Raw genomic sequence first — 26,934 nt, 5'->3', positions numbered from 1 at the left:
CCCGCACGCCTCCTCGCCAACTCAACTCCAAGTCCTGGTAGATGCGGATCTCGCCGTTCTCCCACTTACTGCTCCGCTCTTTCTTCGCCCACCGCAGGACTCGCTCCCGGTCTGTCAAACGATGAAACCGTATTACCATCGCCCTTGGTGGCTCGTTCACCCTCGGCTTTCTGGCGAGGACCCTGTGCGCTCCATCCAGCTCCAAGGGCCGAGAGAAGGCCCCCGTGCCCATCAGCGTCCCCAACATCATGGTCACGTACGTGGTTCGCGTCCGCCCCCTCTGCTCCTTTGGGAAGGCCCAGGATCGCAGATTATGGCTCCGAAACCTGTACTCAAGATCATCTAGCCTGTCTTGCCATCTCTTATGTAGCGCCTCCACCTTCACCGCCAGACCCAAGATCTCGTCCTCATTCTCCGCCACCTTCCTCCTCACCTCCTTGATCTCCTTCTTCTGGGCCACCACAATCTTCTCCATGGAGGCCAACATCTCCGTTTTAAGCTCCACAAAGCAACTTTTTAAGAATTCTTGTTGTTCTTTGGCCCACAGGGCCCACACCTCCCGATCTTCTCCGGCCGCCATTTTGTTTTCCCGGACCTTCTCTACCTTCCCCCGCGTTTGCACGTGTGCCGGTCACACTCCACGTTCTCTCCATGCAGCCCTGGGGGGGAACCTCTCCCGCACTCGGTCCCACACCGGTCTCAGCCTCCAAATGCCGCCGCCGTCCTGTTCAGCGGCCCGAAATAACGACCTCGGCGGGAGCTACCGTGAACGCGCGACCTAGCAGGTCATGGCCGCCGCCTGAAGTCTCGTTTCTTAAATATTAACCGTTGCCTTTACACCATGTTCCTTTTAATGAAGTTCCCCAATCTATTTTAGCCAACTCACGCCACACACCTTTATAGTTTCCTTTGTTTTGATTTAGGAAGCTGGTTTCAGGTTGGACTTCTTCAATGATGAAGAATTCTATCAAGTTATGGTCACTGTTCCCTAAAGGATTCTGCACAACAAGATAATTAGTCAATCCCTTCTCTTAGCACAATATAACATTTAAGAACACATATCCCCTCGCTCCTCAACAAACTGGTCTAAAAACCCATCTTGTACATATGCTCCCTTGTTACATCTCTTTTTCACTGTTTACTGCCATTCTCTACCTTACCACTACTGTTTAGAGGCCTCTCATAGACAACTCCCATCAATATTTCCCATCCCTTGTTGCTTTTTCGCTACACCAGATTGATTCTACTTTTAGATTTTCCTCTCACTATTGCATTAATTTCATCCTTATCTAACAATGCCATCCCATCTCATTTTCCTTTTTGCCCCTGCTTCCTAAATATAGAGTACGCTTGGATATTCACTTCCCAACCGTAATGACCCTGCAGCCATGTCTCCAGATTGGCAACCATATTGTACCCACTTACATCTGTTTGTGTTGTTAATTTGTCTTCCTTATTGCAAATGTTCTGTGCACTTTAGACTTATCTTTTTAACCATTTTAGCAATTTTTTGTCCTGCGGCCCTGTTTTCTGCGAGCACTTGTTTCCTCTGACTTCTACTTTTGTTTTTGACTTTTCTGCCTGTTTCCCTCTCTTGTGTCTTCCAGCTCAGGTTCCCATCCCCCTACCATTGTAGTTTAAACCTTCCAATAATCCTGAGATTATTTCCTTTGATGTTCTGCTCTTTAATTTATTTCCTATATTCTTCTTTCAGGACCTCACCTGTCCTTTCTTAAAATGTTGTTAGCACCGATATTGACCGCGATCTCTGGCTGTTCACGCTCCTCGTTCAGAATGTTATGTAGCCGCTCGTTAAGAACCTTTCCCTGGCACCAGGGAGGCAGCAAACTCTCCTGGTGTCCTATCTGCAGAAATATCTATTTGTTCCCCTTACAATAGTATCCCCTATTACTATTGCTGTCCCACATTTTATCTTCCCTGCCCCCCTCCACCAATCCCCACTCGTGCTTCCACGAACTTGGCTCTTGATAAATTTCCCTGAGAAACCATCTACACCAGCAGCACCCAAATATCTGTTAGATGAGTTGGGCCCAGGGGACTCGTGCACTACCTGCCTCGAGCTTTTGGGGTCACCTATTCCCTTTCTGCCTGTGCACTCTACCTGCGGTGTGACCAAGTCACTGTACATGCTATCCACGAAAACCACTTTGCCGATGCTCTGCAGTGACTCCAGCCAGAACTCGGAAACACGGATTTCAGGTAGCTGCAGCTGGAGACACCTCCTGCACACGCAGTCACCCTGGACACCAGGGGCGAGATTCTCCGACCCCCCGCCAGGTGGGAGAATCGCCGGGGGCTGCCGTGAATCCCGCACCCGGTGGTTGCCGAAGTCTCCGGCACTGGAGATTCGGCAGGGGCGGGTATCGCGCCGTGCCGGTTGGCGGGCCCCCCCGCTCGATTCTCCGGCCCGGATGGGCCGAAGTCCCGCCGCTAAAATGGCTGTCCCGCCGGCGTAAATTAAACCACCTACCTTACCGCCGGGACAAGGCGGCGCGGGCGGGGTCCTGGGGGCGCGGGGCGATCTGGCCCCGGGGGGTGCCCCCACGGTGGCCTGGCCCGCGATCGGGGCCCACCGATCCGCAGGCGGGCCTGTGCCGTGGGGGCACTCTTTCCCTTCCGCCACGGTCTCCACCATGGCGTCCACTGCGCATGCGCGGGAATGCCGTCAGCGGCCGCTGACGTTCCTGCGCATGCGCCGCCCGGAGATGTCATTTCCGTGCCAGCTGGCGGGGCACCAAATGCCTTTTCCGCCAGCTGGCGGGGCGGAAATTCGTCCGGCGCCGACCTAGCCCCTTAAGGTTGGGGCTCGGCCCGCAAAGATGCGGAGCATTCCGCACCTTTGGGGCGATGCGATGCCCGTCTGATTTGCGCGTTTTGGGCGCCAGTCGGCGGACCTCACGCCGTTTCCGGAGAATTTCGCCCTTGAAGTGTGCCTGACTTCCCACACCACTGGAGGAGCATTCTACATGGCCGAGCTGCCCTGCCATGTCTTACCCTTAAATTAGTCTCTTAACCTTTCTCTAGTTTAGAGAATATTAAGGGCAGTAGAAATACTCACGAGGTCCTACTTAACCAAGAATGCCACTCTCCTTTCTGAGGGGCAGCACGGTAGCATTGTGGATAGCACAATTGCTTCACAGCTCCAGGGTCCCAGGTTCGATTCCGGCTTGGGTCACTGTCTGTGGAGAGTCTGCACATCCTCCCCGTGTGTGCGTGGGTTTCCTCCGGGTGCTCCGGTTTCCTCCCACAGTCCAAAGATGTGCGGGTTAGGTGGATTGGCCATGATAAATTGCCCTTAGTGTCCAAAATTGCCCTTAGTGTTGGGTGGGGTTACTAGGTTATGGGGATAGGGTGGAGGTGTTGACTTTGGGTAGGGTGCTCTTTCCAAGAGCCGGTGCAGACTCGATGGGCTGAATGGCCTCCTTCTGCACTGTAAATTCTATGATAATCTATGAAAGGTCAAAAAAGAAAGGTGCACCTCTTTCCCCCCTTCACCAAACTCCCTCACTCACCAAACTCTAACTCAAGTACTCTAATGCAACCCAAACGAGCACTCCAATGCTGTTCCCAATTTAAAGGCATTTTTATGTAATAAAGTATATACCAGTTTGAAAACGATTGTTGGACAGGAGTTTCTCTGCAATGTAGATTGAAGGGGTGTGTGATCTAAAACTGAGATGCTTTTACATAATAAACATTTAACATACTTGACTCACCCAGAATTCTGCTATAAGCTGTTCATGATTCATGATTTCCTTCCAAAAGAATGGGTTCCTTTGCTTTTGCTGCTTTTAAAAAATTAATTCTAAAATCAATATTATCATGATTTTAACACATTGATTACTATGGTCTCTCTTTCTATGGGGCCATTACCTCTGATGGCCCCCAAAGATGGACCCTTTGTCCCCCCCCCTCTTATTTCTCATCTACCTGCTTCCCTTTGGTGACATCATCTGTAAAAACAGCATTAGTTTTTAGCATGTACACCGATCACACTCAGCACTAACTGCGCACCACCTCTCCTGACTCCTCCATCTTTCGTGGCTCCTCCACTTGCTAAATTATCAGACTACGAATCCAACATCCTGGGTGGGAAGAAATTTCCTCCAATTAAGTATTGGGAAAACTGAAGTAATTGTTTTAGGTCCAAACTCCCTTGCAATGCTATTGACTCCGTCCTTCTCCCTGGCAGCTGTCTGAGACAAACCAGACCGTCAGCAAATTTGATGTTGTATTTGACCCCGAGATGAGCTTTCCATTACATATTTGCTCTATTACCAAGATGGTCTGTTTCCATCCCACTAACATCACCCGACTGTGTTTCTGTCTTAGCTCATCTGCTGTTGAATTCCTCATTTGTGCGTTTGCGTCTAAACTTGACTATTTCAATGCACTCCTGGCTGGTTTCCCACATTCTACCCTGCAAACTTGAGCCCATCCAAAATTCTGATGCCCCTGTCCTTACTTGTACCAAGTCCTGTTCATTTATCATTCTTGTGTTTACTGGCCTACACTGCCTTCCATTCAAGCAATGTCTTGGTTTTTTAATTTTTTTCCTTATTTGCAAATCCCTCCAGGACCCTGGGCGGGATTCTCCGACCCCCCCACCGGGGGGCTGGCGTGAATCCCGCCACCGCCGGTTGCTGAATTCCCCGGCACCGGATATTCGGCGGGGGTGGGAATCGCGCCGCGCCGGTTGGCGGGTCCCCGCCCCCCCCCCGCGATTCTCTGGCCCGGATTGGCCGAAGTCCTGCTGCTGGAATGCCTGTCCTGCTGGCGTGGATTAAACCACCTACCTTACCGGCGGGACAAGGCGGCGCGGGCGGGCTCCGAGGTCCCGGGGGGGCGCGGGCCGATCTGGCCCTGGGCGTGCCCCCACGGTGGCCTGGCCCGCGATCGGGGCCCACCGATCCGCGGGCTGGCCTGTGCTGTGGGGGCAGTCTTTTCCTTCCGCCTTCGCCACGGTCTCCACCATGGCGGAGGCGGAAGAGAGCCCCCTCCACTGCGCATGCGCGGGGATGTCGTGAGCGGCCGCTGACGCTCCCGCGCATGCGGCGCACGGCAAACTCATTTCCGCGCCAGCTGGCGGGGCACCAAAGGCCTTTCCCGCCAGCTGGCGGGACGGAAATCAGTCCGGCGCGGGCCTAGCCCCTCGAGGTGAGGGCTTGGCCGCTCAAGATGCGGAGGATTCCGCCCCTTTGGGGCGGCGCGATGCCGGACTGATTCGCGCCGTTTTTGGCGCCGGTCGGCGGACATCGCGCCGATTGTGGAGAATTCCGCCCCGTGTCTCTGTAATATCCTCCAGTCCCACAACATGGGCGTCATTCTCCGACCCTCCAGCGGGTCGGAGAATGGCCGTTGGCCGCCGTGAATCCCGCCCCTGCTGGTTGCCGAAGTCTCCAGTACCGTAGATTGGGCGGGGGCGGGAATCTGGCCGCGCCGGTTGGCGGGCCCCCCGCTCAATTCTCCGGCCCGGATGGGCCGAAGTCCCGCCGAGAAAGTGCCTGTCCCGCCGGCGTAAATTAAAGTAGGTATTTACCGGCGGGACAAGGCGGCCTGGGCGGGCTCCGGGGTCCTGGGGGGGGGGGGGGGGCGCGGGGCGATCTGGCCCCGGGGGGCGCCCCCACGGTGGCCTGGCCTGCGATCGGGGCCCACCGATCCGCGGGCGGGCCTGTGCCGTGGGGGCACTCTTTCCCTTCCGCCTCCGCAACGGCCTCCACCATGGCGGAGGCGGAAGAGACTCTCCCCACTGCGCATGCGCGGGAAACTGTCAGCGCCGCCCGGGGATGTCATTTCCGCGCCAGCTGGCGGGGCAACAAACGCCGTTTCCGCCAGCTGGCGGGGCGGAAATCACTCCGGCGCCGGCCTAGCCCCTCAATGTTGGGGCTCGGCCCCCAAAGATGCGGAGCATTCCGCACCTTTGGGGCGGCGCGATGCCCGTCTGATTGGCGCCATTTGGGGCGCCAGTCGGCGGACATCGCGCCGTTTGGGGAGAATTTTGCCCCATATCTCCACCTATCTAATTCAGGCCTCTTGACCATCCACTATTTTTATTGTGCCATCCCATTAATGGCCATGCCTTCAGTTGACTGGGCCCAAAGCTCTGAAATTCCATCTCTACTCCTCTCTCTCTACCTTGATTTCTCATTTTGGGGCATTCCTTAAAACCTACCTTTTTGACCACAATTTAGGTCCTCTGACCAAATATCTCCTTATGCAAATCAGTCTCCCATTTTGTTTTGTATAGCTCCTAGATGTGCCTTGTTTAGTTTTATTACATTAAAAGTGCCTGATAAATGAGTTGTGTTAATTTCAGAATTTGTAGACAAACTTCTTTTAACGGATCAGATTTAAAAAAATAATTCCCATTTTGCCAAACCTTGCTTCTGCACGTTCTCCCTGTGTCAGCGTGGGTTTCTTCCAGGTGCTCTGGTTTTCTCCCACAAGTCCTGAAAGTCATTCTGTTGGGTAATCTGGACATTCTGAATTCTCACTCTGTGTACCCAAACAGGCGGCGGAATGTGGGGACTAGGGGATTTTCACAGTGACTTCATTGCAGTGTTAATGTCAGCCTACTTGTGACAATAAAGACTAAAAATAAATCATACACCCTCCAACCTTTCTGAAGGTATGATAATTTCATTTTAGAAATAGACTAGGATGTTTATTTTCTAGTAAATCACTTAACATATAATGAATGAAATTGTGTTCTTTGCCTCTCACATTAGGACTCTAATACTTATGTGGGGTCTTTTGCACTTGTTGAGGCAAACCTTTCACTAATAAAAAGATGAGAAATGCAAAGAAGTGGATTGTTACTGTAACCCTGAGCAAAATGCAAATTAAAGTAAAAAGCTTGGAACTAAGGATTTCTATTGAAAAGGATACTGCCTGGAAATCCCTGCTTTTCAAAAGAGGGTTCTGTACCAAATCATTATTGATTAAGAACAACAACCCTCTTTTTTTTTAATCTCGCTGTATTTTGGTCAGCAGCACACACCAGGTTAAACTGGAATCATCTGCCTGGTGGTTGGTGTATTCTTGGGCCCCTTTGGCAAGCCACTCCATCACAGATTATATATGTAAATTAGATTCAAAATCTGTGGAAGTCTCAACTCTCACTAATGCTACAGAAATCTGAATAAATATTGCTCTAATTGCTGCTGGAGCTCAAAGTATATTTTTAAAATAAATAAGCTTCAAAATTTCATTCGATGTCTGTCTGTTTTGACAATATCTTAAAATAGGAAACAGTAACATAAAACCTGCCTTTTTAAAGACCAAGAAATATTTCTCTGTAAATGAGCAGCAGTGGAGATTTGCTGGTGGGCTGCGACTTGGTACTGAAATATTTTGCCTTGTTGCACTGGCTTACAAATACTGGCAAAGTACCTGAGGATCAGACCATATTCCTTTATCCAAGGTAATGCAAGAACATTTAAAATATTATTCCTTTTGGGTTGGTTGAGGAGAATATTTACCAGGGCTAATCAGAAGTTAGTGCAATGTTATCTAGGACAGGCAGACAGCGCCTCCATTTAATGCATCAGTCTGCAGGTAGTGCTCCCTTAGCAGTACGGAAGTGATAGGCTGCATGTTAGGAATCCTCCAGATGGCGCTTGATGTTGCAACTCCAGTAAAAACAGTGCCCACGAAGCAAAATATATAGCATTCCACTTGTGTGGGTGGGGGAGGGGGGGAAGGAGGGAAGGAGAAGTATGATTTCATTAAAGTATCATTATATGTCCATAGCAACTGATTCCTTATGTGGAAGATGATAGTACAAAGCACGAAGATCGTAGCTTGGCGACTCAACTCCGCTTAGCAAATGAAGAGAGGCGAGAAATTGTAGAAGTAAATAAGGTACAGCAATATTTTTTCTTGACAGTTTTATTAAAATATGTTTGTGTAGATTTTGTGCTTTTGCCTGTTTCAAGCTATGGTTTAATGTTCATGAAAGCATTTATGAATAAGTGCAATGGAACATGATTTTTGGTGAAGTTTTGAGCTCATGATGGGCAATAGAAAGCTTCTCTACTATGGGCACCCAGTGACAGCATTGTGCAATCTTCGGCCAGCAATTGAGATGAACAATATGCCTTAACACCGGCCTTGGAAAAGCAACCTGCTGCACCACTGTGGAATTTCCATTTCTTACATGAGTAGTGCTGTAGTCTTTGACTGAGATTATAGCAAGCAGAGAGAGAGAGCTCTCATCCCATTTGCCTGGGCTAGATTTTAGAAGTCAAGAGAAAGTGAATTCATGCCAAGATGTCATATCTGCTCTCTTTTAATTGATGGTGTTTAAAGTTTATTACTGTGCTTAAAGTGGAAGATAGGTCTAGGGAGATTACACTTGGTACAAAGTACTCAATGTTTTATGGGAAGAATAAAGTTGTTTCGATGTGTTTTGTATTCTGCTCACTGAGATCTTAAAATTGGGTTTCCTACCATTCCAGCTGTTTCAGTGGCAGTCTGGAACAGCATAAATGACTAATTAAACATAAGAACTAGGAGCAGGAGTAGGCCATCTGGCCCCTCGAGCCTGCTCCGCCATTCAATGAGATCATGGCTGATCTTTTGTGGACTCAGCTCCACTTTCTGGCCCGAACACCATAACCCTTAATCCCTTTATTCTTCAAAAAACTATCTATCTTTACCTTAAAAACATTTAATGAAGGAGCCTCTACTGCTTCACTGGGCAAGGAATTCCATAGGTTCACAACCCTTTGGGTGAAGACGTTCCTCCTAAACTCAGTCCTAAATCTACTTCCCCTTATTTTGAGACTATGCCCCCTAGTTCTGCTTTCACCCACCAGTGGAAACAACCTGCCCGCATCTATCCTATCTATTCCCTTCATAATTTTATATGTTTCTATAAGATCCCCCCTCATCCTTCTAAATTCCAACGATTACAGTCCCAGTCTACTCAACCTCTCCTCGTAATCCAACCCCTTCAGCTCTGGGATTAACCTAGTGAATCTCCTCTGCACACCCTCCAGTGCCAGTATGTCCTTTCTCAAGTAAGGAGACCAAAACTGAACACAATACTCCAGGTGTGGCCTCACTAACACCTTATACAATTGCAGCAGAACCTCCCTAGTCTTAAACTCCATCCCTCTAGCAATGAAGGACAAAATTCCATTCGCCTTCTTAATCACCTGTTGCACCTGTAAACCAACCTTTTGCGACTCATGCACTAGCACACCCAGGTCTCTCTGCACAGCAGTTTTAATATTTTATCATTTAAATAATAATCCATTTTGCTGTTATTCCTACCAAAATGGATAACCTCACATTTGTCAACATTGTATTCCATCTGCCAGACCCTAGCCCATTCACCTAGCCTATCCAAATCCCTCTGCAGACTTCCAGTATCCTCTGCACTTTTTGCTTTACCACTCATCTTAGTGTCATCTGCAAACTTGGACACATTGCCCTTGGTCCCCAACTCCAAATCATCTATGTAAATTGTGAACAATTGTGGGCCCAACACTGATCCCTGAGAGACACGACTAGCTACTGATTGCCAACCAGAGAAACACCCATTAATCCCCACTGTTTGCTTTCTATTAATTAACCAATCCTCTATCCATGCTATTACTTTCCCCTTAATGCCATGCATCTTTATCTTATGCAGCAACCTTTTGAGTGGCTTTCTGAAAATCCAGATATACCACATCCATTGGCTCCCCGTTATCTACCGCACTGGTAAGGTCCTCAAAAAATTCCACTAAATTAGTTAGGCACGACCTGCCCTTTATGAACCCCTGCTGCGCCTGCCCAATGGGACAATTTCCATCCAGATGCCTCGCTATTTCTTCCTTGATGATAGATTCCAGCATCTTCCCTACTACTGAAGTTAAGCTCACTGGCCTATAATTACCCGCTTTCTGCCTACCTCCTTTTTAAAACAGTGGTGTCACGTTTACTAATTTCCAATCCGCCAGGACCACCCCAGAGTCTAGTGAATTCAAGTGCCTTCATGCAGATAATTGATAACATTAAGAAACTTGGATTATTTTTGATGAAAGGGTATTCTGATCAAAAGGTATTCCCATTCCACTCTAAAGGAGAATTTCCAAATCTGATACAAGAATATAAGTAACTCTAAAGGGCGGCATAGTAGCACAGTGGTTAGCACTGTTGCTTAACAGCGCCCAGGGTGCCAGGTTCGATTCCCGGCTTGGGTCACTGTCTGTGAGGAGTCTGCATGTTCTCCCCTTGTCTGCGTGGGTTTCCTCCGGGTGCTCCGGTTTCCTCCGACAAGTCCCCAAAGACATGCTGTTAGGTAATTTGGACATTCTGAATCCTCCCTCTGTGTACCCGAACAGGCGCCAGAATGTGGTGACTAGGTCTTTTCATAGTAACTTCATTGCAGTGTTAATGTAAGCCTACTTGTTACACTAAAGATTATTATTAAAAAAGTGAGAACAGCCATTCAACATATCAATCAATGTATTCCACCCACAATCCTCATTAGATTGTTTAAAATGTCTGTCATGCCTTCAGCCCCTTCCACCTCCATTACTGTTGATTCTATTTTAGAGATCAGTTAAGTTCCTTCAGCTACCTCCCTGAGAGGAAAAACTCCAATCCCCTTTCAATATGTCCGCTAATCCCAAAACAACGGCCCTCTTGTCTGCTACCCCGTGGCAAGGCAGAGAAGGGTACTTTTTCTCATCTCAGCTGAGCTTGCAGCTTATGGATTTTGAACTGTGGACTCCAGTCCCAAGCTCCTTATCTAATTTATACAGCTTGTTTATATGACCTTATCTATATCTTCCATGTAAAACAAATGCAAACAGTATTCTGTTTTTCCCTCCGCCTTTTCTCCAGGAAAAGCTTTAGTAGTTGTGGCTTTCTCCATTTCTTCAGGCTTTAGGATAATAATTATCTCAGCAGTTAGTCAACATCTTCTGGCTACAACTGACCCACATCTTTTTTCTCCCCAAACTTTCAGTATCTGGGGGCAGCACGGTGGCACAGTGGTTAGCACTGCTACCTCACAGCACCAGGGATCTGGGTTCAATTCCGGCCTTGGGTAACTGTCTGTGTTGGAGTCTGTACATTCTCCCCAAGTCTGTGTGGGATTTCTCCGGGTGTTCTGGTTTCCTCCCACAGTCCAAAGATGTGCAGGTTAGGTGAGTTGGCCATACTTAATTGCCACTTAGTGTTCATAAAAGGTTAGGTGGGGTTACGGGGATAGGGCTGAGGAGTGGGACGTGGTAGGGTGCTCTTTCAGAGGGTCGGTGTAGACTTGATGGGCTGAATAGCCTCCTTCTGCACTGTAGGAATGTTTCTATCTCCACCTTCTGTCATAATGGAGCTGATTAAAGTGGCTACTTAAAAGCCCACAGGTTTTGAATTTACAGGTATTGTCCACATTAACCAGAAGATGAGCACAATGTTTATAATAATGCAAAACAGAAGATTTCATCTTTTTATTAAAAAGATAATTTGTTGTTCAAACTTGATTAGGGAACTTAAGGTGAAGGAACCCTTAGGGAGCAGTGACCACAATATGATAGAATTTACGCTGCAGTTTGAGAGGGAGAAACTGCAATCCGATGCATCGGTATTACAATTAAATAAGGGTAACTAGAAAGACGTGAGGGAGAAGCTGGCCAGAGTTGATTGGAAAAGGAGACTAGCAGGGGAGACAGTGGAACAGCAATGGCAGGAGTTTTGGGGGGTTATTCTGGAGGCACAGCAGAAATTCATCCCAAGGAGGAGGAAACATGCTAAGGGCAGGACAAGGCATCCATTATTGACGAGAGAAGTCAAGGACAGCATAAAAGAAAAAGCATACAAAGTGGCAAGAATTAGTGGGAAGCCAGAGGATTGGGAATCATTTAAAAGCGAGCAGAGGACAACTGAAAAAGCAATAAGGGGAGAGAAGATGAAATATGAGTGCAAGTTAGCTAGTAATATAAAAGAAGATAGGAAGAGTTTCTTTCAATATATAAAAGGTAAGAGAGAGTCAAAAATAGACATTGGACCACTGGAAAACATGGCTGGAGAAGTAATAATATAAATCAAAGAAATGGAGACAAACTGAATAGTTACTTTGCATCAGTCTTCACGGTGGAAGACACCAGTGGGATGCCAGAGCTCCAGGAGAACCAGGGGACAGAGGTGAGTGCAGTGGCCATCACTAAGGAGAAGGTTCTGGAGAAACTGAAAGGTCTGAAGGTGGATAAGTCACCTGAACCGGATGGTCTACACCCCAGGGTCCTAAAAGAGATAGCTGAGGAAATTGTGGAGGCATTGGTGGTGATCTTTCAGGACTCACTGGAGGCAGGAAGGGTCCCAGAGGACTGGAAAGTGGCTAATGTAACACCGCTGTTTAAGAAGGGAGGGAAGCAGAAGACAGGAAATTACAGGCCGGTTAGCCTGACTTTGGTCATTTATAAGATTTTATTATTAAGTCCATTATTAAAGATGAGATCACGAAGTACTTGGAAGTGCATGGTGAAACAGGACTGAGTCAGCACGGCTTTGTCAAAGGGAGGTCATGTCTGACAAATCTGTTGAGTTCTTTGAGGAGGTAACAAGGAGGTTAGACAAATGAGAACCAGTGGACGTGATTTATTTAGATTTCCAGAAGACCTTTGATAAGGTGCAGCATAGGAGACTGTTAAATAAATTAAGAGCCCATGGTGTTAAGGGTAAGATCCTGGCATGGATAGAGGATTGACTGACTGGCAGAAGGCAGCGAGTGGGGATAAAGGGGTCTTTTTCAGGATGGCAGCCGGTGACTAGTGGTGTGCCTCAGGGTCTGTGCTGGGACTACAACTTTTTACAATATAGATTAATGATCTGGAAGAAGGAACTGAAGGCACTGTTGCTAAGTTTTCAGATGATACAAAGATCTGTAGAGGAACAGGTAGTATTGAGGAAGCAAGGGGGCTGCAGAAGGATTTGGACAAGCTAGGAGAGTAGGCAATGAAATGACAAATGAAATACAATGTGGAAAAGTGTGAGGTTATGCACTTTGGAAGGAGGAATTTCGCCATAGACTATTTTCTAACTGGGGATGTGCCCAGGAAATCAGAAGCACAAAGAGACTTGGGAGTCCTTGTTCACAATTCTCTTAAGGTTAATGTGCAGGTTCAGTCGGCAGTTAAGAAGGCAAATGCAATGTTAGCATTCATGTCAAGAGAATACAAGACCAGGGATGTACTTCTAAGGTGTATACGGCTCTGGTCAGACCCCATTTGGAGTATTGTGAGTAGTTTTGTACCTCGTATCTAAGAAAGGATGTGCTGGCCTTGGAAAGGGTCCAGTGGAGGTTCACAAGAATGATCCCTGGAATGAAGAACTTGTCGATGAGGAATGTTGAGGGCTCTGGGTCATTGGAGTTTAGAAGGATATGGGGGGATCTTATTGAAACTTAGAGGATACTGCGAGGCCTGGATAGAGTGGACGTGGAGAGGATGTTTCCGCTTGTAGGAAAAACTAGAACCAGAGGACACCATCTCAAACTAAAGGGAGGATCCTTTAAAACCGAGATGAGGAGGAATTTCTTCAGCCAGAGGGTGGTGAATCTGTGGAACTCTTTGCTGCAGAAGGTTGTGGAGGCCAAATCACTGAGTGTCTTTAAGACAGAGATAGATAGGTTCTTGATTAATAAGGGGATCAGGAGTTATGGGGAGAAGGCTGGAAAATGGGGATGAGAAAATATCAGCCATGATTGAATGGCGGAGCAGACTCGATGGGCCGAGTGCTTAATTCTGCTACTATGTCTTATGGTCAAAAATCCTAGTAATTGAGAGTAGCAGATATGATTTTTACTGTGTTCATTTGTATTGTGACATCAGTTTCTCTTATTTTAAAAATAAAAGTAAATATAGTCGAACATAAATTTATTATAGGAAAGTGATCGTTTGTTTAAAAAGTGGTCCAATCTATTCAGCAGCTATTAATTTTTTTTAAATACATGTGAAGTTTAAGCATCTGTTCATGTCACTGAGCAGTTGCAATCCATCATTCTCTGGTAATGGCATTCCAGGAATTGCAAAGCATTGACCAAACATTTCCAAAATGTCGAATTGTGCTGAAGCAGTTTTGCATTTTTCTGTCCTAAATTCAGATCCATCAGTTTACTGATAACACTTGTAAATCTGCCTGTGGAGCTTTTATTTTAAATATTGTGTATACCACAGATCTAACCCAAGCAATCGAGGATGAGGGGTATGCAAGGAACTTTTCTTCCCATGAAATAGTTTGCCTTTCTGTTCCTTGCAGCTGTAAAATGTTAGTGGTTAATGTGAGGTTTCACTGCTGCATGTTTATAACTTGTGCTGTGTCTGAAATATCAAAGATTAGTCCAATGCCCCTTCAACAATATTTAAAAGCTTTCAAAATGCTGAGGTTTTCAAAATGTGTACAAATAGGATGCTGAAATGTTCAAACTATATTTCAAACTTTGACTTGTACTCCCAGAAACATTACCAGTATTAATGTTGTAACTTTTAGTAGCTGCCACACCTTTAGTAAAGCCGCTGGGTTATCAATGGAACTTTCAACTGAGTAATTTGTTTTCCTTTTGATAAGTGCTCACCTCCTTCTCTCTTGAAAGTGGTAACTTTTGTAAGGAAAAGTTTCTGTAGTGTCTTCTGGTTCTTTGTCCATGTGCCATTCCTTCTGTGTGAACCCAGATATTGCCATCAACCCTGTCTTGAGTTTTGTCCTCCCGCTTTGGGTTTTCAAATGTAATCCAGACCGTAATCAGTTATTTTCTTCCTTTCCTCTTTCTTGCCTCCCTCTAATAACACCGAACCAAAGGGCTACCATGATCAGTTGAAACATCTTTACTGCCCTCTAATAATGAAATTTAATTAAACAGTAATAGTTGATCCTTGCACATCATTATATATAGAAGTGGAGGGTGGAGCATTAAACAAAATGTAGGCCAATTAATTCTTGGGTGTCTGAAAATTTCTCTTAAATGTACACCAGACAGCCCACTCTGAAACCTCTCTATCCAGTCCAAGGCCAGCAGGACTATATTTTACTTCGTACAGATTTTGGGAGATAAAGGAAAAGATCTTTGCATTAACGGGAGCACTAAATCCCAAAGCTCAGACTAAAATATCAATTTAAATAGAAACAATGAAAAATCTTTATATGGTTTTCCATACGTTTTGTTGCTCAGATTTCTTGGAATCTGCTAGATCTCAGGGGCGGGATTCTCCGCAATCGGCACGATGTCCGCCGACCGGCGCCAAAAACGGCGCGAATCAGTCCGGCATCGCGCCGCCCCAAAGGTGCGGAATTCTCCACATCTTGAGGGGCCAAGCCCTCACCTTGAGGGGCTAGGCCCGCGCCGGACTGATTTCCGTCCCGCCAGCTGGCGGGAAAGGCCTTTAGTGCCCCGCCAGCTGGCGCGGTAATGACCTTGCCGTGCGGCGCATGCGCGGGAGCGTCAGCGACTGCTCACGGCATCCCCGCGCATGCGCAGTGGAGGGGGTCTCTTCCGCCTCCGCCATAGTGGAGACCATGGCGAAGGCGGAAGAAAAAGAGTGCCCCCATGGCACAGGCCCGCCCGCGGATCGGTGGGCCCCGATCGCGGGCCAGGCCACCGTGGGGGCACCCCACAGGACCCCGGAGTCTGCCCGCGCCACCATGTCCCGCCGGTAAGAGAGTTGGTTTGATTCTCGCCGGCGGGACAGGCATTCCAGCAGCAGGACTTCGGCCTATCACGGGCCGGAGAATCGCCGGGGGGGGCCCGCCAACCGTCGCGGTGTGATTCCCACCCCCGCCGAATATCCGGTGCCGGAGAATTCGGCAACCGGCGGGGGCGGGATTCACGCCAGCCCCCGCCGATTCTCCGACCCGGCGGGGGGTCGGAGAATCCCGCCCCAGATACTGATCATCTGGGATATTAGCCTCATCTCTCTTCTAATTGTAATGCAGTTAAAACCACAAAAGGTGGAAGTTTAAACAACATTCTTGGGCTGAGATTTTTGATGTTCAGAGATTTATGCTTCCTTAGAATTCCAGATCTTGATTAAAAAATATTCATACAGAGACCTGGAGAGTGTTCATTGCAGCCTTTAAGTTTTGTAGTATCATGAGTATCATTGCGTAAGACTGGAACTTTCCAGTGGTAAATAGTTTTAGCTTTAAAGAGGAACATCATGATAACAGCACAATGGCTGACATTTTAAGATGGATGGTTGGATTCAAACTTACCTGAAGAAATAATTTTGGCTTCTATTTTGGGTGAAATATCAGAAAATAACAGATGCCGTGACATTTTGATCAATATTAGCTATTATAAGGTGCATACCTTTTTTCAGGACGTGTTTTTTCACATTTGTAAAAAGATCGATGACTTTAAAGGAATTCTGCTTCAGCTTAATTGGGTGGCACAGGTTCTCATAAGCATACGCTTGTGCTGATATTATTAACTCACTCCTGATTAATGTGAGACTGGCTGTTCTATTTATTACCTTCATTTTCTGTGTCAAAATGCTTACTTTAATCAGCTTCAAATTCCTGATCTTGGCTATGCTATCTGCAGGAGGTATCAAGCTCAAAGCGTTATACTCTCCTTCAGGGAGATACAATCAGAGGACAATGCACCACTCTGACAGCTAGCTAAGGAAAGTAATGGTGGAAGTCAGGACACTTTAATTTGGAAATTAAGAAAACGTAGATGAATGGAAAAGGAAAATGAAAATGGTTGAAAACATTTTGTGCGATAAGTGGAGAGCCGACGAGTAATTGGGGCCAATTAAATAAGTGACCAAAGTATGCTCGAGGAGAGGATTGGGGCTGGGAGGCCCAACAGAAGGGCTGGACTCACAAGTTTAATTGCTGTGTTTTATTCCAAACCAATTGATTCAATATAAATGGCAATTGATATTTAAATCAAAAATTCCGCCAAACTAAATAATGAGAACTTGTCACCTGAATTTGATGATTTAACACAATTCCACATTTTTGCCTTGACCAAATTCAATCTCTGAAAAACAGTCAGGGATGGGAAACCTGCTGACTTTTTCATTTTGTTTAGTTTTCTCTCTGGCACTGGAGGCACTGAGGACATGTCTGATGGCTGATCAATGACCTGGTTGAGAACAGCTAACTCCACTAAAATGAAGCATTGAACCTGAGAATTTGGCACCGCATGAAACAATGAGGCACTGGAAGTGCCCCAAGTGTGAGGTAGCGAGGGAATGGACGGGGCTCCATAAGTGGAACTTAACGAAGCTGGTGGAGGAGGCCAAGGAGGATCTTAAGAGGTGGGATACACTGCACTTAATGTTGGCGGGGAGGGTCCAATTGGTGAAAATGAATATTCTGCCGAGGTTCTTGTTTATCTTTCAGGCTCTCCCGATCTTTATACCAAAGGCCTTTTTTCGGAAAGTGGACACAATCATCTCTGACTTTGTATGGGCGGGGAAGGTGCCGAGGGTGGGGAGGACCCTGCTGCAGAGGCAGCAGGGGGGTTGGCGTTGCCAAACTTGCTTCATTGTTATTGGGTGGCGAATGTGGACAAGGTGCGGCGGTGGTGGGAAGGAGAAGGGGTAGAGTGGGTTAGGATGGAGGGGGAATCTTGTAAGGGGCCTAGTTTGAGGGCTATGGTGACGGCAGCATTGCCAATGGCTCCGAGTAGGTATTCAGGGAGCCCAGTGGTGCAGTCCACGGTGAAGATGTGGAGTCAGCTGAGGAGGCATTTTAGAGTGGAAGGGATGTCGGTGCTATCGCCGCTGTGTGAGAATCATGGGTTTGAGCTGGAGGGAATGGGTAGTGTATACAGGGGGTGGAGGGAAGTGAGGCTGGTCAAGGTGAGGGATTTGTATTTGGAGGAAGGGTTCGCCAGTCTGGAGGAGCTAAGGGAGAGGGTAGAGCTGCCGAGAGGTAGCGAGTTCAGGTATCTACAGGTTAGGGACTTTGCACGAAAGGTCTGGAAGGGGTTCCCTAGATTGCCGGGATACATCCTGCTGGAGCGACTGTGGAAGGGGAGGGAAGAATTGGGGATATATATAAGTGGCTGGGAGAGCAGGGAGGCGAGCGGGTGGTGAAGATCAAGGAGAAATGGGAAGCGTAGTTGGGAATGGAGATCAATTGGAGAGTATGGAGTGAGGCACTGCGAAGGGTAAACGGGACCTCCTCTTGTGCAAGGATGAGCCTGATACAGTTTAAGGTGGTGCACAGGGTGCATATGACTCGGGCGAGATTGAGTGGGTTCTTTCAGGGGGTAGCAGATGAGTGTGAGAGGTGTGGGCGGGGACCAGCGAATCATGCGCACATGTTTTGGGGTTGTGAAAAATTGGGAAGATTCTGGGCGGGAGTGTTCGTGGTCTTAGCCAGGATAGTGGAGGAGGGTGTGGACCCGGACCCTTTGGCGGTGAGATTTGTGGTTTCAGAGAAGCCGGAGCTCATGGAGAGGAGGAAGGCCGATTTCTTGGCCTTCGCCTCTCTGATTGCACGGCAACGAATATTGCTGGAGTGGCGGTCGGCATCGCCACCGGGGGTAGCAGCACGATTGGGTGACCTGTATGACTTCCTGTGGTTAGACAAGATAAAGTATGAGTTAAGGGGCTCAGCAGGGGAGTTTGAGAAAAGATGGGGGATATTTGTGACCGTGTTTGAGCAGCTCTTTGTCGCTGGGGGGTGGGGGTGGGGGGTTGATGGGGAGGGGGGGGGGGGGGGTGAAAAAGGAGAAAAATCTGTACAAATCGTTGATTGTTGGGAAGAATGTTTCCCGGGGTGTTTATTTGCTGTAACCTACTTTGATTCAAGTTTGAATAAAATGCGTTTTATAAAAAAAAAGGGAACTGCCCCGAGTGTGGTTTTCCTGTTTTTTTCAACAAAAAAAAATTACTAATTGTGGTGTAATTTCTCACTTAAACAGTTTGAAACCGAGAAACATGACACGTGTGTTTTATTGTATGCAAATCTTGTAGGTGTCTTAACCACAAATCTGATTATTGCTAATCACACACGTACCAAACATCATGATCTTCACAACTGAGCATCGAATACATTCATTTTCTCTCTGTACCTGCACTTGCATCAGTATACTTTAAAAAAATTATTCTTTCATAGGATGTGAACATCACTGGGAAGGCCAGCATTTGATGCCCGGCCCTCATTGCCTTTGAGGGGCGGTGGTGGTGAACTGTTCTAATCTATCTGCTGTAGGTACACCCATAGTGCTGTTAGGAAGCGAGCTCCAGGTTTTTGACCCAGTGACAAATAACCACCATGTTGTGACCCTGACCTACATCTTCTCAGCTTTATATTTCAATCAAAGCTATTTACAATGGAAGTAGAGCTACCAGTGCTCATAATCAGTCACATGGCAATGAAAGTCTGTAGAATTGCACATGTTCAACAGCACTAAAATGTTCATAATGGAATCCTTTAGCTGGGAGATAACCTCAGTTAATTAAATAGATAAATATATACACATATATAGGGGTCTTAATTAAATTGTCAGCTTATGATTTAGTATGCAATTGTGTATGGTTTATTATGGCATTGTTCCAGAGAAAGAGGAAGAATTTAAGTTGTATTTTTTTAACTTTTGAGTATCCAATTATTTCTTTTCCAATTAAGGGGCAATTTAGCATGGCCAATCCACTACCCTGAACATCTTTCGGTTATGGGAGTGAGACCTACGCAAACACCGGGAGAATGCGCAAACTCCACAAAGACAGGGCCGGGATCGAATCTGGGTCCTCAGCGCCATAAGGCAGCAGTACTAACCACTGCGCCAATGTGCCGTCCCCTAGAATTGAAGTTATGGTCGTTGATGGACATTAATAATCCATCCAGGACACCAATTTAATGTTTCATCAGATTTCAGATTTTTGTTTCCCCCTCTCTTTAAAGCAGTAACTCATGTCCATGTAGAGTTCCAGATGTGCCAAAACCATTTACCTTGCTCAAGTAGTTACTTGTTATGTGAGCCCATCAACGGGCAATTCCGTGTTCACGCTTCTGTGATCACTAGCTAATAGTGGTCAAATCTCTTTATTTATCCCAGGTTTTCTGAAGCCAAATAGATTAATCAAATGCCATTCTGATTATGGTTAGTTACCTCAGTACAGATCAGCCTCTTTCCCCTCCTGTACTCCTGGATCATCTGATACCCAAAATATCAACACCCGCGGATTTATGGCCACCTTTACCCCTAAAAACTCCAACATTGTCCCCAAAAAGGATTCCCAAAATCCTGCCAATTTCAGACAGGACCAGAACATGTGTATATGGTTCACCAGCCCCCTTAAACGCTGCTCGCATCTGCCCTCCACCTCCAGAAAGAACCCATTCATGCATGTCTTTGTCATATGTGCAATGTGCACTACTTTAATTTGAATTAAGCTCAATCTCGCACATGAGGTCTCATTTATCCTACGTAAGTCCTCACTCCACATCCTCCCTCAAATGCACCACCCAGCTCTTCCTCCCACTTCCTCTTTATCTCCTCCAGTGAGTTCCTCTCCCTCTCCATTAACTACCAATAAATATCAGAGATCATACCCTCCCCATCTCATCCTCAGACACTATCCTTTCCAGCAACGAAGGAGGTGGTAACCACAGAAATGTGGCCAGCTCGTTCCTTACAAAATTCCTAATCTTTAAGTATCCAAACCCGTTCCCCCTCAGAAGCTGAAATTTTCCTACCAGTTCCCCCAGCTCTGCAAATCTACCCTCCACAAACAGATTTCTAAACCTCTCTATACCCTCCCGTTCCCAAACCCTGTTTGTCAAATCCAACCCCACTGGAATAAATCTATGATTTCCACAGATCGGTGGCAACAACGACATGCCCTCCAGCTTAAAATGTTGCCTAAATTGGTTCCAAACTCTTAACGAGGAAACAACTACCGGACTTGTAGAGTATTTGGCTGGCGAGAATGGAAGCGGAGCCATCACCAGTACCCTCAGACTTTACCCTATACATGAAGCTTCCTCCATCCGCCCCCAAACCGACCCTCTCTCCACGACCCATTTCCGAACCTATTCAACAATTACCGCCCAATTATAGTTCAGCAAATTTGTCAATACCACGTCTGCCTTCAAACGTTTTCAATGGGTGAACATGCCATTCAGTCCCCTTAAGTTCCATGAGATAACTATGGTCGGGGGTCTCCAACACCCACCCTCCCCTCCGGATCAGCCATAACTTAACCCTAATGGGCTCTACCTCACCCACCTCCTGGGCCCACCCTAGATGGCCTCTGCAACCCCCCTCCATCCAATGACTCCATAAAGAAACCGTCATCAAAAACCGGCCATCCCCACCCCCGCATCTCAAACGAAGAAAACGCCAACAGTCCAGGCTCGCTATCCCAACCCTAATGAAAAAGAAGAAAACAAACCCCTCACCCTCTAAATAGCCAGCCCCCACTTCACTTCCATTAACCAGCATTTCTGCTAACAGGGTGACCTCCACCTGAGACTAGCCACAAACTTTATTTACAAAAAGACCCACACACTACCCCCCATGCCCAACCCACCTTTAATCATGTACCCCACAGCTCCTCCCCACCCCCCCACCCCCCCCGCGCTTCCCACCGTACACAACAAATGCTTTAATGCCCCCAAAACCCTGTACCCCATCCACAGGGTGAATCCACCCAGAATCCTCAAATGTTCCCCAATCCATGTTTCTTTATAAAGTTACTCGTCTCCTCCGGTGTATTGAAATAATGTTCTCATCCCTCTTGCGTGACCCACAAGCGAGCCGGCTGCATCATGCTAAATCACACTTTACCCCTGAAAAGAACAGCCTCGTCCTTGTTAAACCCGTCCCCTTTTGCCAGCTCCGCTCCCGAGTCCTGGTCGATTTGGAGAGTATGACCTTCCCAGCTACATTCATGGGTTTCCTTTACCCACCTTAGGATCTTTGCCTTGCCTAGGTATCGATGGAGCCATACAGTGACCGCCCGTGGTGGCTACCCAGCTCTCAGCTTCTTCCTCAATGACCAACGGGCCCGGCCCACTTCAGAAGGGCGGTCAAAACCCCCTCCCCACCAACTGCTCAAACGTCTTTGCTACATATTCCGTGGTTCTTGCACCCTCAATGTTTTCAGGCAGCCCTAATCCTCAGTTTCTGCTGCCTGGAGCAGTTCTTCAGGTCATTGATCTTGGCCTTCAACTTATTTTTCCCGTCTGACATCATCATCTCTGCCTCCAAAGAGGCAATACGATCTTTGTGGTCATCAATCATCTCCTCTACCTTCTGAATCGACACATTCTGCGACTTCAGCTGCTGTTCCCACCTTCCAGGGCAGACAGAATTTGTTCTGGCACTCTCTCCAAGTCCTGAGTGACTGCCAGCCTTTGCTTTTTAAATTTGGCCGACCAACTTGTTTGCCAACCGTTGAGCGAGCAACAACGCCACCGGTTCCCCCGCCATCTTTTCCCCTCATGTGCCACGCTTGTCCTCCAGGTCCGAAGAATGCTCCTTGCTCGACACACTCCTCGTCTGGTAACTCTTCGACATCACTCACCGGAGGAAAAATATTAGTTCTTCTATTTCACCACTTTTGCACCTGCACCACCCCTGCAAAATGGGCAAGGACCAAAAAAAACAGTCCTCAGGCTGGAGTCACCTTATGTGCGACCACTCACTCCCTGGCCGCCAATGGTAGTGGGGTAGGAGGGGGTCATTCATAATGGTGCCTTCCAGCATCAACCTTGTCGGATTATGCAAGGTCGGTGGGAGGGTACTTTGTAGTTGTTGTAGATGAGCAGTGCTGAAAGAATTGTTTTTTTTCTTCAAACACTAAGCTATCACTTTTGTTCAGATATCAAAAAGCTGCTGCGTTGCTGCCAGTCTCTCTACAGACATAACATTTGACAGTCATCTTTAAATTCAGGTGGGAGCTCAAAATGTTAAATAAGATCCATTCTATTCTCAGTACATGTGATTTTAACGTGCAAGGAGATGATTAGTAGTAGCACTGCAAGAATAAATACAAATTGGTACTATATTACTAGCTGCTTTTCATTTGGTTCAATTCAAATGTCTTGACTTGAAAGTTGCTGATTTCAAATTGATGACAATGCATTAATAAGAATCCTTTGCTCCCTCACATTCATAATTTAGTAATTTCACAAAGTACATGTTTGCAACAGAAGTTGTAAAAGCCATGATTAGATCCAAGTGTAGTATCGACTAAATTTGGATCAGGAAGGGGAGGCAGAAATTTGCAACTGAACTACTGTATAGTGACATTTGCCCTTAGGCCACTTTTTACAGCAGCAAAGTTGAGGACAGCGATTGGAGGATGGAAATTTTTCTGTAATTTTAATATTAGGCACCATGCAATATCTCTTATTGGTTTGCATCTTTCTATGCCACTGCCTTACTGCAAGTGTTCAGTAACTTTAGGATGGCATCCGTCATGCCTTGGTTTAAATCTGGCGATGAGATTTGAAGTAGTTTTTCTTTAAATTCCTTATTTAACTTCAGGGTAAAGTTGCGTAAACGAAACCCAACTTGAAATAAATTGCAAAGCTAATTCTGCTTTTATGGATAATTCCCTAATCTCCTGCATCAAACCTAATCAAACCTTTCCTGCCTATCTATATGGTGGGGGGCAATTCATCAGGCCACTTGCTTAACCTCAATCTTACTGGTGGGACCAGTATTCATTCTGGAAGCTGGTACACTCCACCTCACTGTATAAATCAACCACTTGTAATACCCTGCCTCTTTCTAGGTGCAGGGGCAGGAATTTCTGGCTTAATGAGTCCTTGCATACAGCTTGTTCTTTACCATGTAATGGTCAGACGGAACATTTGTCCCTCACTCAGTGCGAAGGAAATTCCAAACTGGAGTAGCTGGAGATGTAAGGAACCCTGAGGGGTTTCTGTAAAGTAGCTTCTAAACTTAGTAATAATAATAATCTTTATTAGTGTCACAAATAGGCTTACATTAACATTGCAATGAAGTTACTGTGAAAATCCCCTAGTTGCCACACTCCGGCGCCTGTTCGGGTACACAGAGGGTGAATTCAGAATATCCAATTCACCTAATAAGCACGTCTTTCGGGACTTGTGGGAGGAGACCGGAGCACCCGGAGGAAACCCACACAGACACAGGGAAAACGTGCAGTCTCCGCACAGACAGTGACCCAGTTGGAAAGGATTCAGTCCTTCCAAGTGTAAAAGATCCAACTTTTGGATTTATTAAAAAATTTAATTGTTCTGAGGCTTGACCTTGATTCCATCAAATTCCTTTCAGCACGTCCTGGTATTTTTGCACAATACAAAAGAGTACAACCAAATTATTTATCTTCCATTCATTGGTGATTACATAAAGGTGAATCTGGGATGCTCAGCGAACCTTCCCACTATAGCTCTAGCATATTATTTCCATCTTGCACTGCTGAGACTGGAATCGAATATATATCATGTCTGCTCGTTGAAGTATCTCCACAGAAATAAAGAGAGGGGTAAAATAATTGTAGGTATTGATTTGCCTTTGTGCTTTTTGGAGAACAGTATCAGTGGCCTCTTTTATGGGCATTTGAAAACTATTTTAAGCAAACCAATGCTTGGCATGAAGATGTTGCTGACATAGGAGTCCTCTAATAATGTTATCAAACCTTTGGAGTTTTAACATTTTTGTCGGGCATTTCTTCCTCCCCTCCTCTGACCTCCACTCCCCCCTCCACCTACCATACATACATACACACATCAGTACTGAAAGGAGGTCTGTTGTACTCTTCAGGGATAAAGCTGCCTTCGATCCAGTACAAATACCAAACATACATAGATTTGCAATTTTGTAAATGGAAAATTTCCCAAGAGGACTATTGTGTTTCAAATTACTCCCCATTCATTATGTTTCAGTGTGCGCTATACAGCAAATGAGATAGATGACTTAATCTGTGTGTTGGAAATGAAAGACTCTGACAAAGGTAACGTGAATGGCATGATCCTAGTTGTTGAGAGGTGATATTTTCCTAAATGTTTTCTGTTTCTTCACAGAATCTTAAACAGAAAAATCAGCAGCTGAAGCAAATAATGGATCAACTGCGGAACCTGATTTGGGACATTAATGCAATGCTGGCGATGAGAAACTGAGCCCAACTGTTCAATCTGTTTGTATTTTGACTGAATGTATGCCATTCATGGCGATGATCAGAGTCAGCACTTGCTAGTCAAGTTTGATGGCTGATTTGCAGTTTTAAGTCCGTGAGCAAGAAAGCATGCCCTGATGTGCACAGAAAAGCTTATCCAGCGCTGAAGGTCACTTTGTGATGCAGTATATTAATTTTTAGAAAATATTTAATCTATTTGTGTAGCAAGCGCCAAATTATCCATATCGACACAGTGTAGGGTAGAAACACTAATCCTGCAGGGATTGGGTACCACTCTTAAATGGGGACTTGTGCTATATGTGGTGACACTATCTCTGACCCGTACCCCCATCCAATGTAGCTGATTGCTGGGGCCACAGGATTAGTGTGTTTACCTTTTTGTTTTTGTCTAAAACAGGTTTGTATTTGCTTTTCGTTTTGAGAATTCATATTACATTTGTAGCTGAGCCTTTTGTTTCTTAGTATTCTAATTAGATTTTAAAACCTGCAATGTCCACTGCTGCTGCGAAACTGGGCGTGCTCCACAACGTCTCAAACTTAAAATGAATGTAGAGTAATTTCCTAATCCAAGAATAGATTTCCAATGCATCAGTCTGGCTGTAGAGCAATCCTAAACAGTAAAGCACTGTTTCAACCCATTCCTGATAGATCGAAGTTCTGATTCATTGAACTATATTGTTCCAGTTCATTCCTTTTGTATAGAAATGTTAAACTTTTAAAGGATTTTCGGAAATGTAGTTGTGTTTATAGCCGCTAAACTGCAAATCTTTATTTTGATAATCCTATATTTTACACTTGATTCGTTCCAGGGAACTATAAAAATATTTTAGATAATTTTAAGGTCAGTTTTATAAAGTAATACGTAGAAGGTATTTTTGCTTTTGGAAAAATGTGAGTAACTATGAACGACATTCACACATCCACAAAAAGAATTGAGTCCTGGGACTAATTATTATACAGGGTACAAGGCAATAAGTCTAATACACAGGGTTTAGATGGCACAATGAACTGTAGAAACAAGCCTCAAGTAGCTGATGATTAGCTGAACCTACAAACTAAATTTCAGCCTTGAGATCAGTTATATTTTACTATATACAGATAGTTGTAATCTTATCTAGGATTGTATTTTTTAGGGGGCACAATTGGCTTTCAATGCTGGCAGCCCATGTTAATGCAGGAAGATGATCTGAATGAACTAATGGCTGGGATCAAAACCTCCTGTTTATTGAGATAATTGAAAAGTTCAGTGCGCGGTATATAAATTGACAGACTTTGTTTTAAACATTAAAGCTTTGCGTTCCGAAAGCATTTTAAAACTATCATAAGCTCTGCAAAACTGTTTCCCACATTTGCACAAAATGGAAAGTTTTAATTTGCAGATATCTGGGGCGAGATTCTCCGACCCCCCCCCCCCGCCAGGTCGGAGAATCGCCGGGGGCTGGCGTGAATCCCGCCCCCGCTGGTTGCCGAATTCTCCGTCACCGGAGATTCGGCGGGGGCGGGAATCGCACCCCCTGGCGATTCTCCGGCCCAGATGGGCCGAAGTCCCGCTGCTGGAATGCCTGTACCGCCGGCGTGGATTAAACCACCTCTCTTACCAGCGGGACATGGAGGGCTCCGGGGTCCTGGGGGGGGGGGGGGGGGGCGATCTGGCCCCGGGGCGGGGCCCACCGATCCGCGGGCGGGCCTGTGCCGTGGGGGCACTCTTTTCCTTCCGCCTTTGCCATGGTCTCCACCATGGCGGAGGCGGAAGAGACCCCATCCACTGCGCATGCGCGGGGATGCCGTGAGCGGCCGCTGACGCTCTCGCGCATGCGCCGCCCGGCAATGT

At 46.4% G+C, this 26,934-nt stretch overlaps 1 protein-coding gene across 3 annotated transcripts in view; it reads left to right on the top strand.

Annotated features, from left to right (window-relative positions):
* Nucleotides 1-25,741, top strand: part of LOC140385345 (mediator of RNA polymerase II transcription subunit 30-like) — a 64,051-nt gene extending 38,310 nt beyond the window's left edge. For all 3 annotated transcript variants that reach the window (XM_072467412.1, XM_072467411.1, XM_072467410.1), the window contains exons 4-5: nt 7,774-7,884; nt 24,991-25,741. In XM_072467412.1, the coding sequence (XP_072323513.1) occupies nt 7,774-7,884; nt 24,991-25,086 (207 nt within the window). In that variant the 3' untranslated portion in view covers nt 25,087-25,741. The remainder of the gene's footprint in view (nt 1-7,773; nt 7,885-24,990) is intronic.
* The last annotated feature ends 1,193 nt before the right edge of the window (nt 25,742-26,934 follow it).

The sequence above is a fragment of the Scyliorhinus torazame genome, chromosome 11 (genome assembly GCF_047496885.1).
Source record: "Scyliorhinus torazame isolate Kashiwa2021f chromosome 11, sScyTor2.1, whole genome shotgun sequence".
NCBI lineage: Eukaryota > Metazoa > Chordata > Chondrichthyes > Carcharhiniformes > Scyliorhinidae > Scyliorhinus > Scyliorhinus torazame.
The sequence above is the reverse complement of the archived record's forward strand: the minus strand, read 5'-3'. Positions and strand labels throughout refer to the sequence as shown.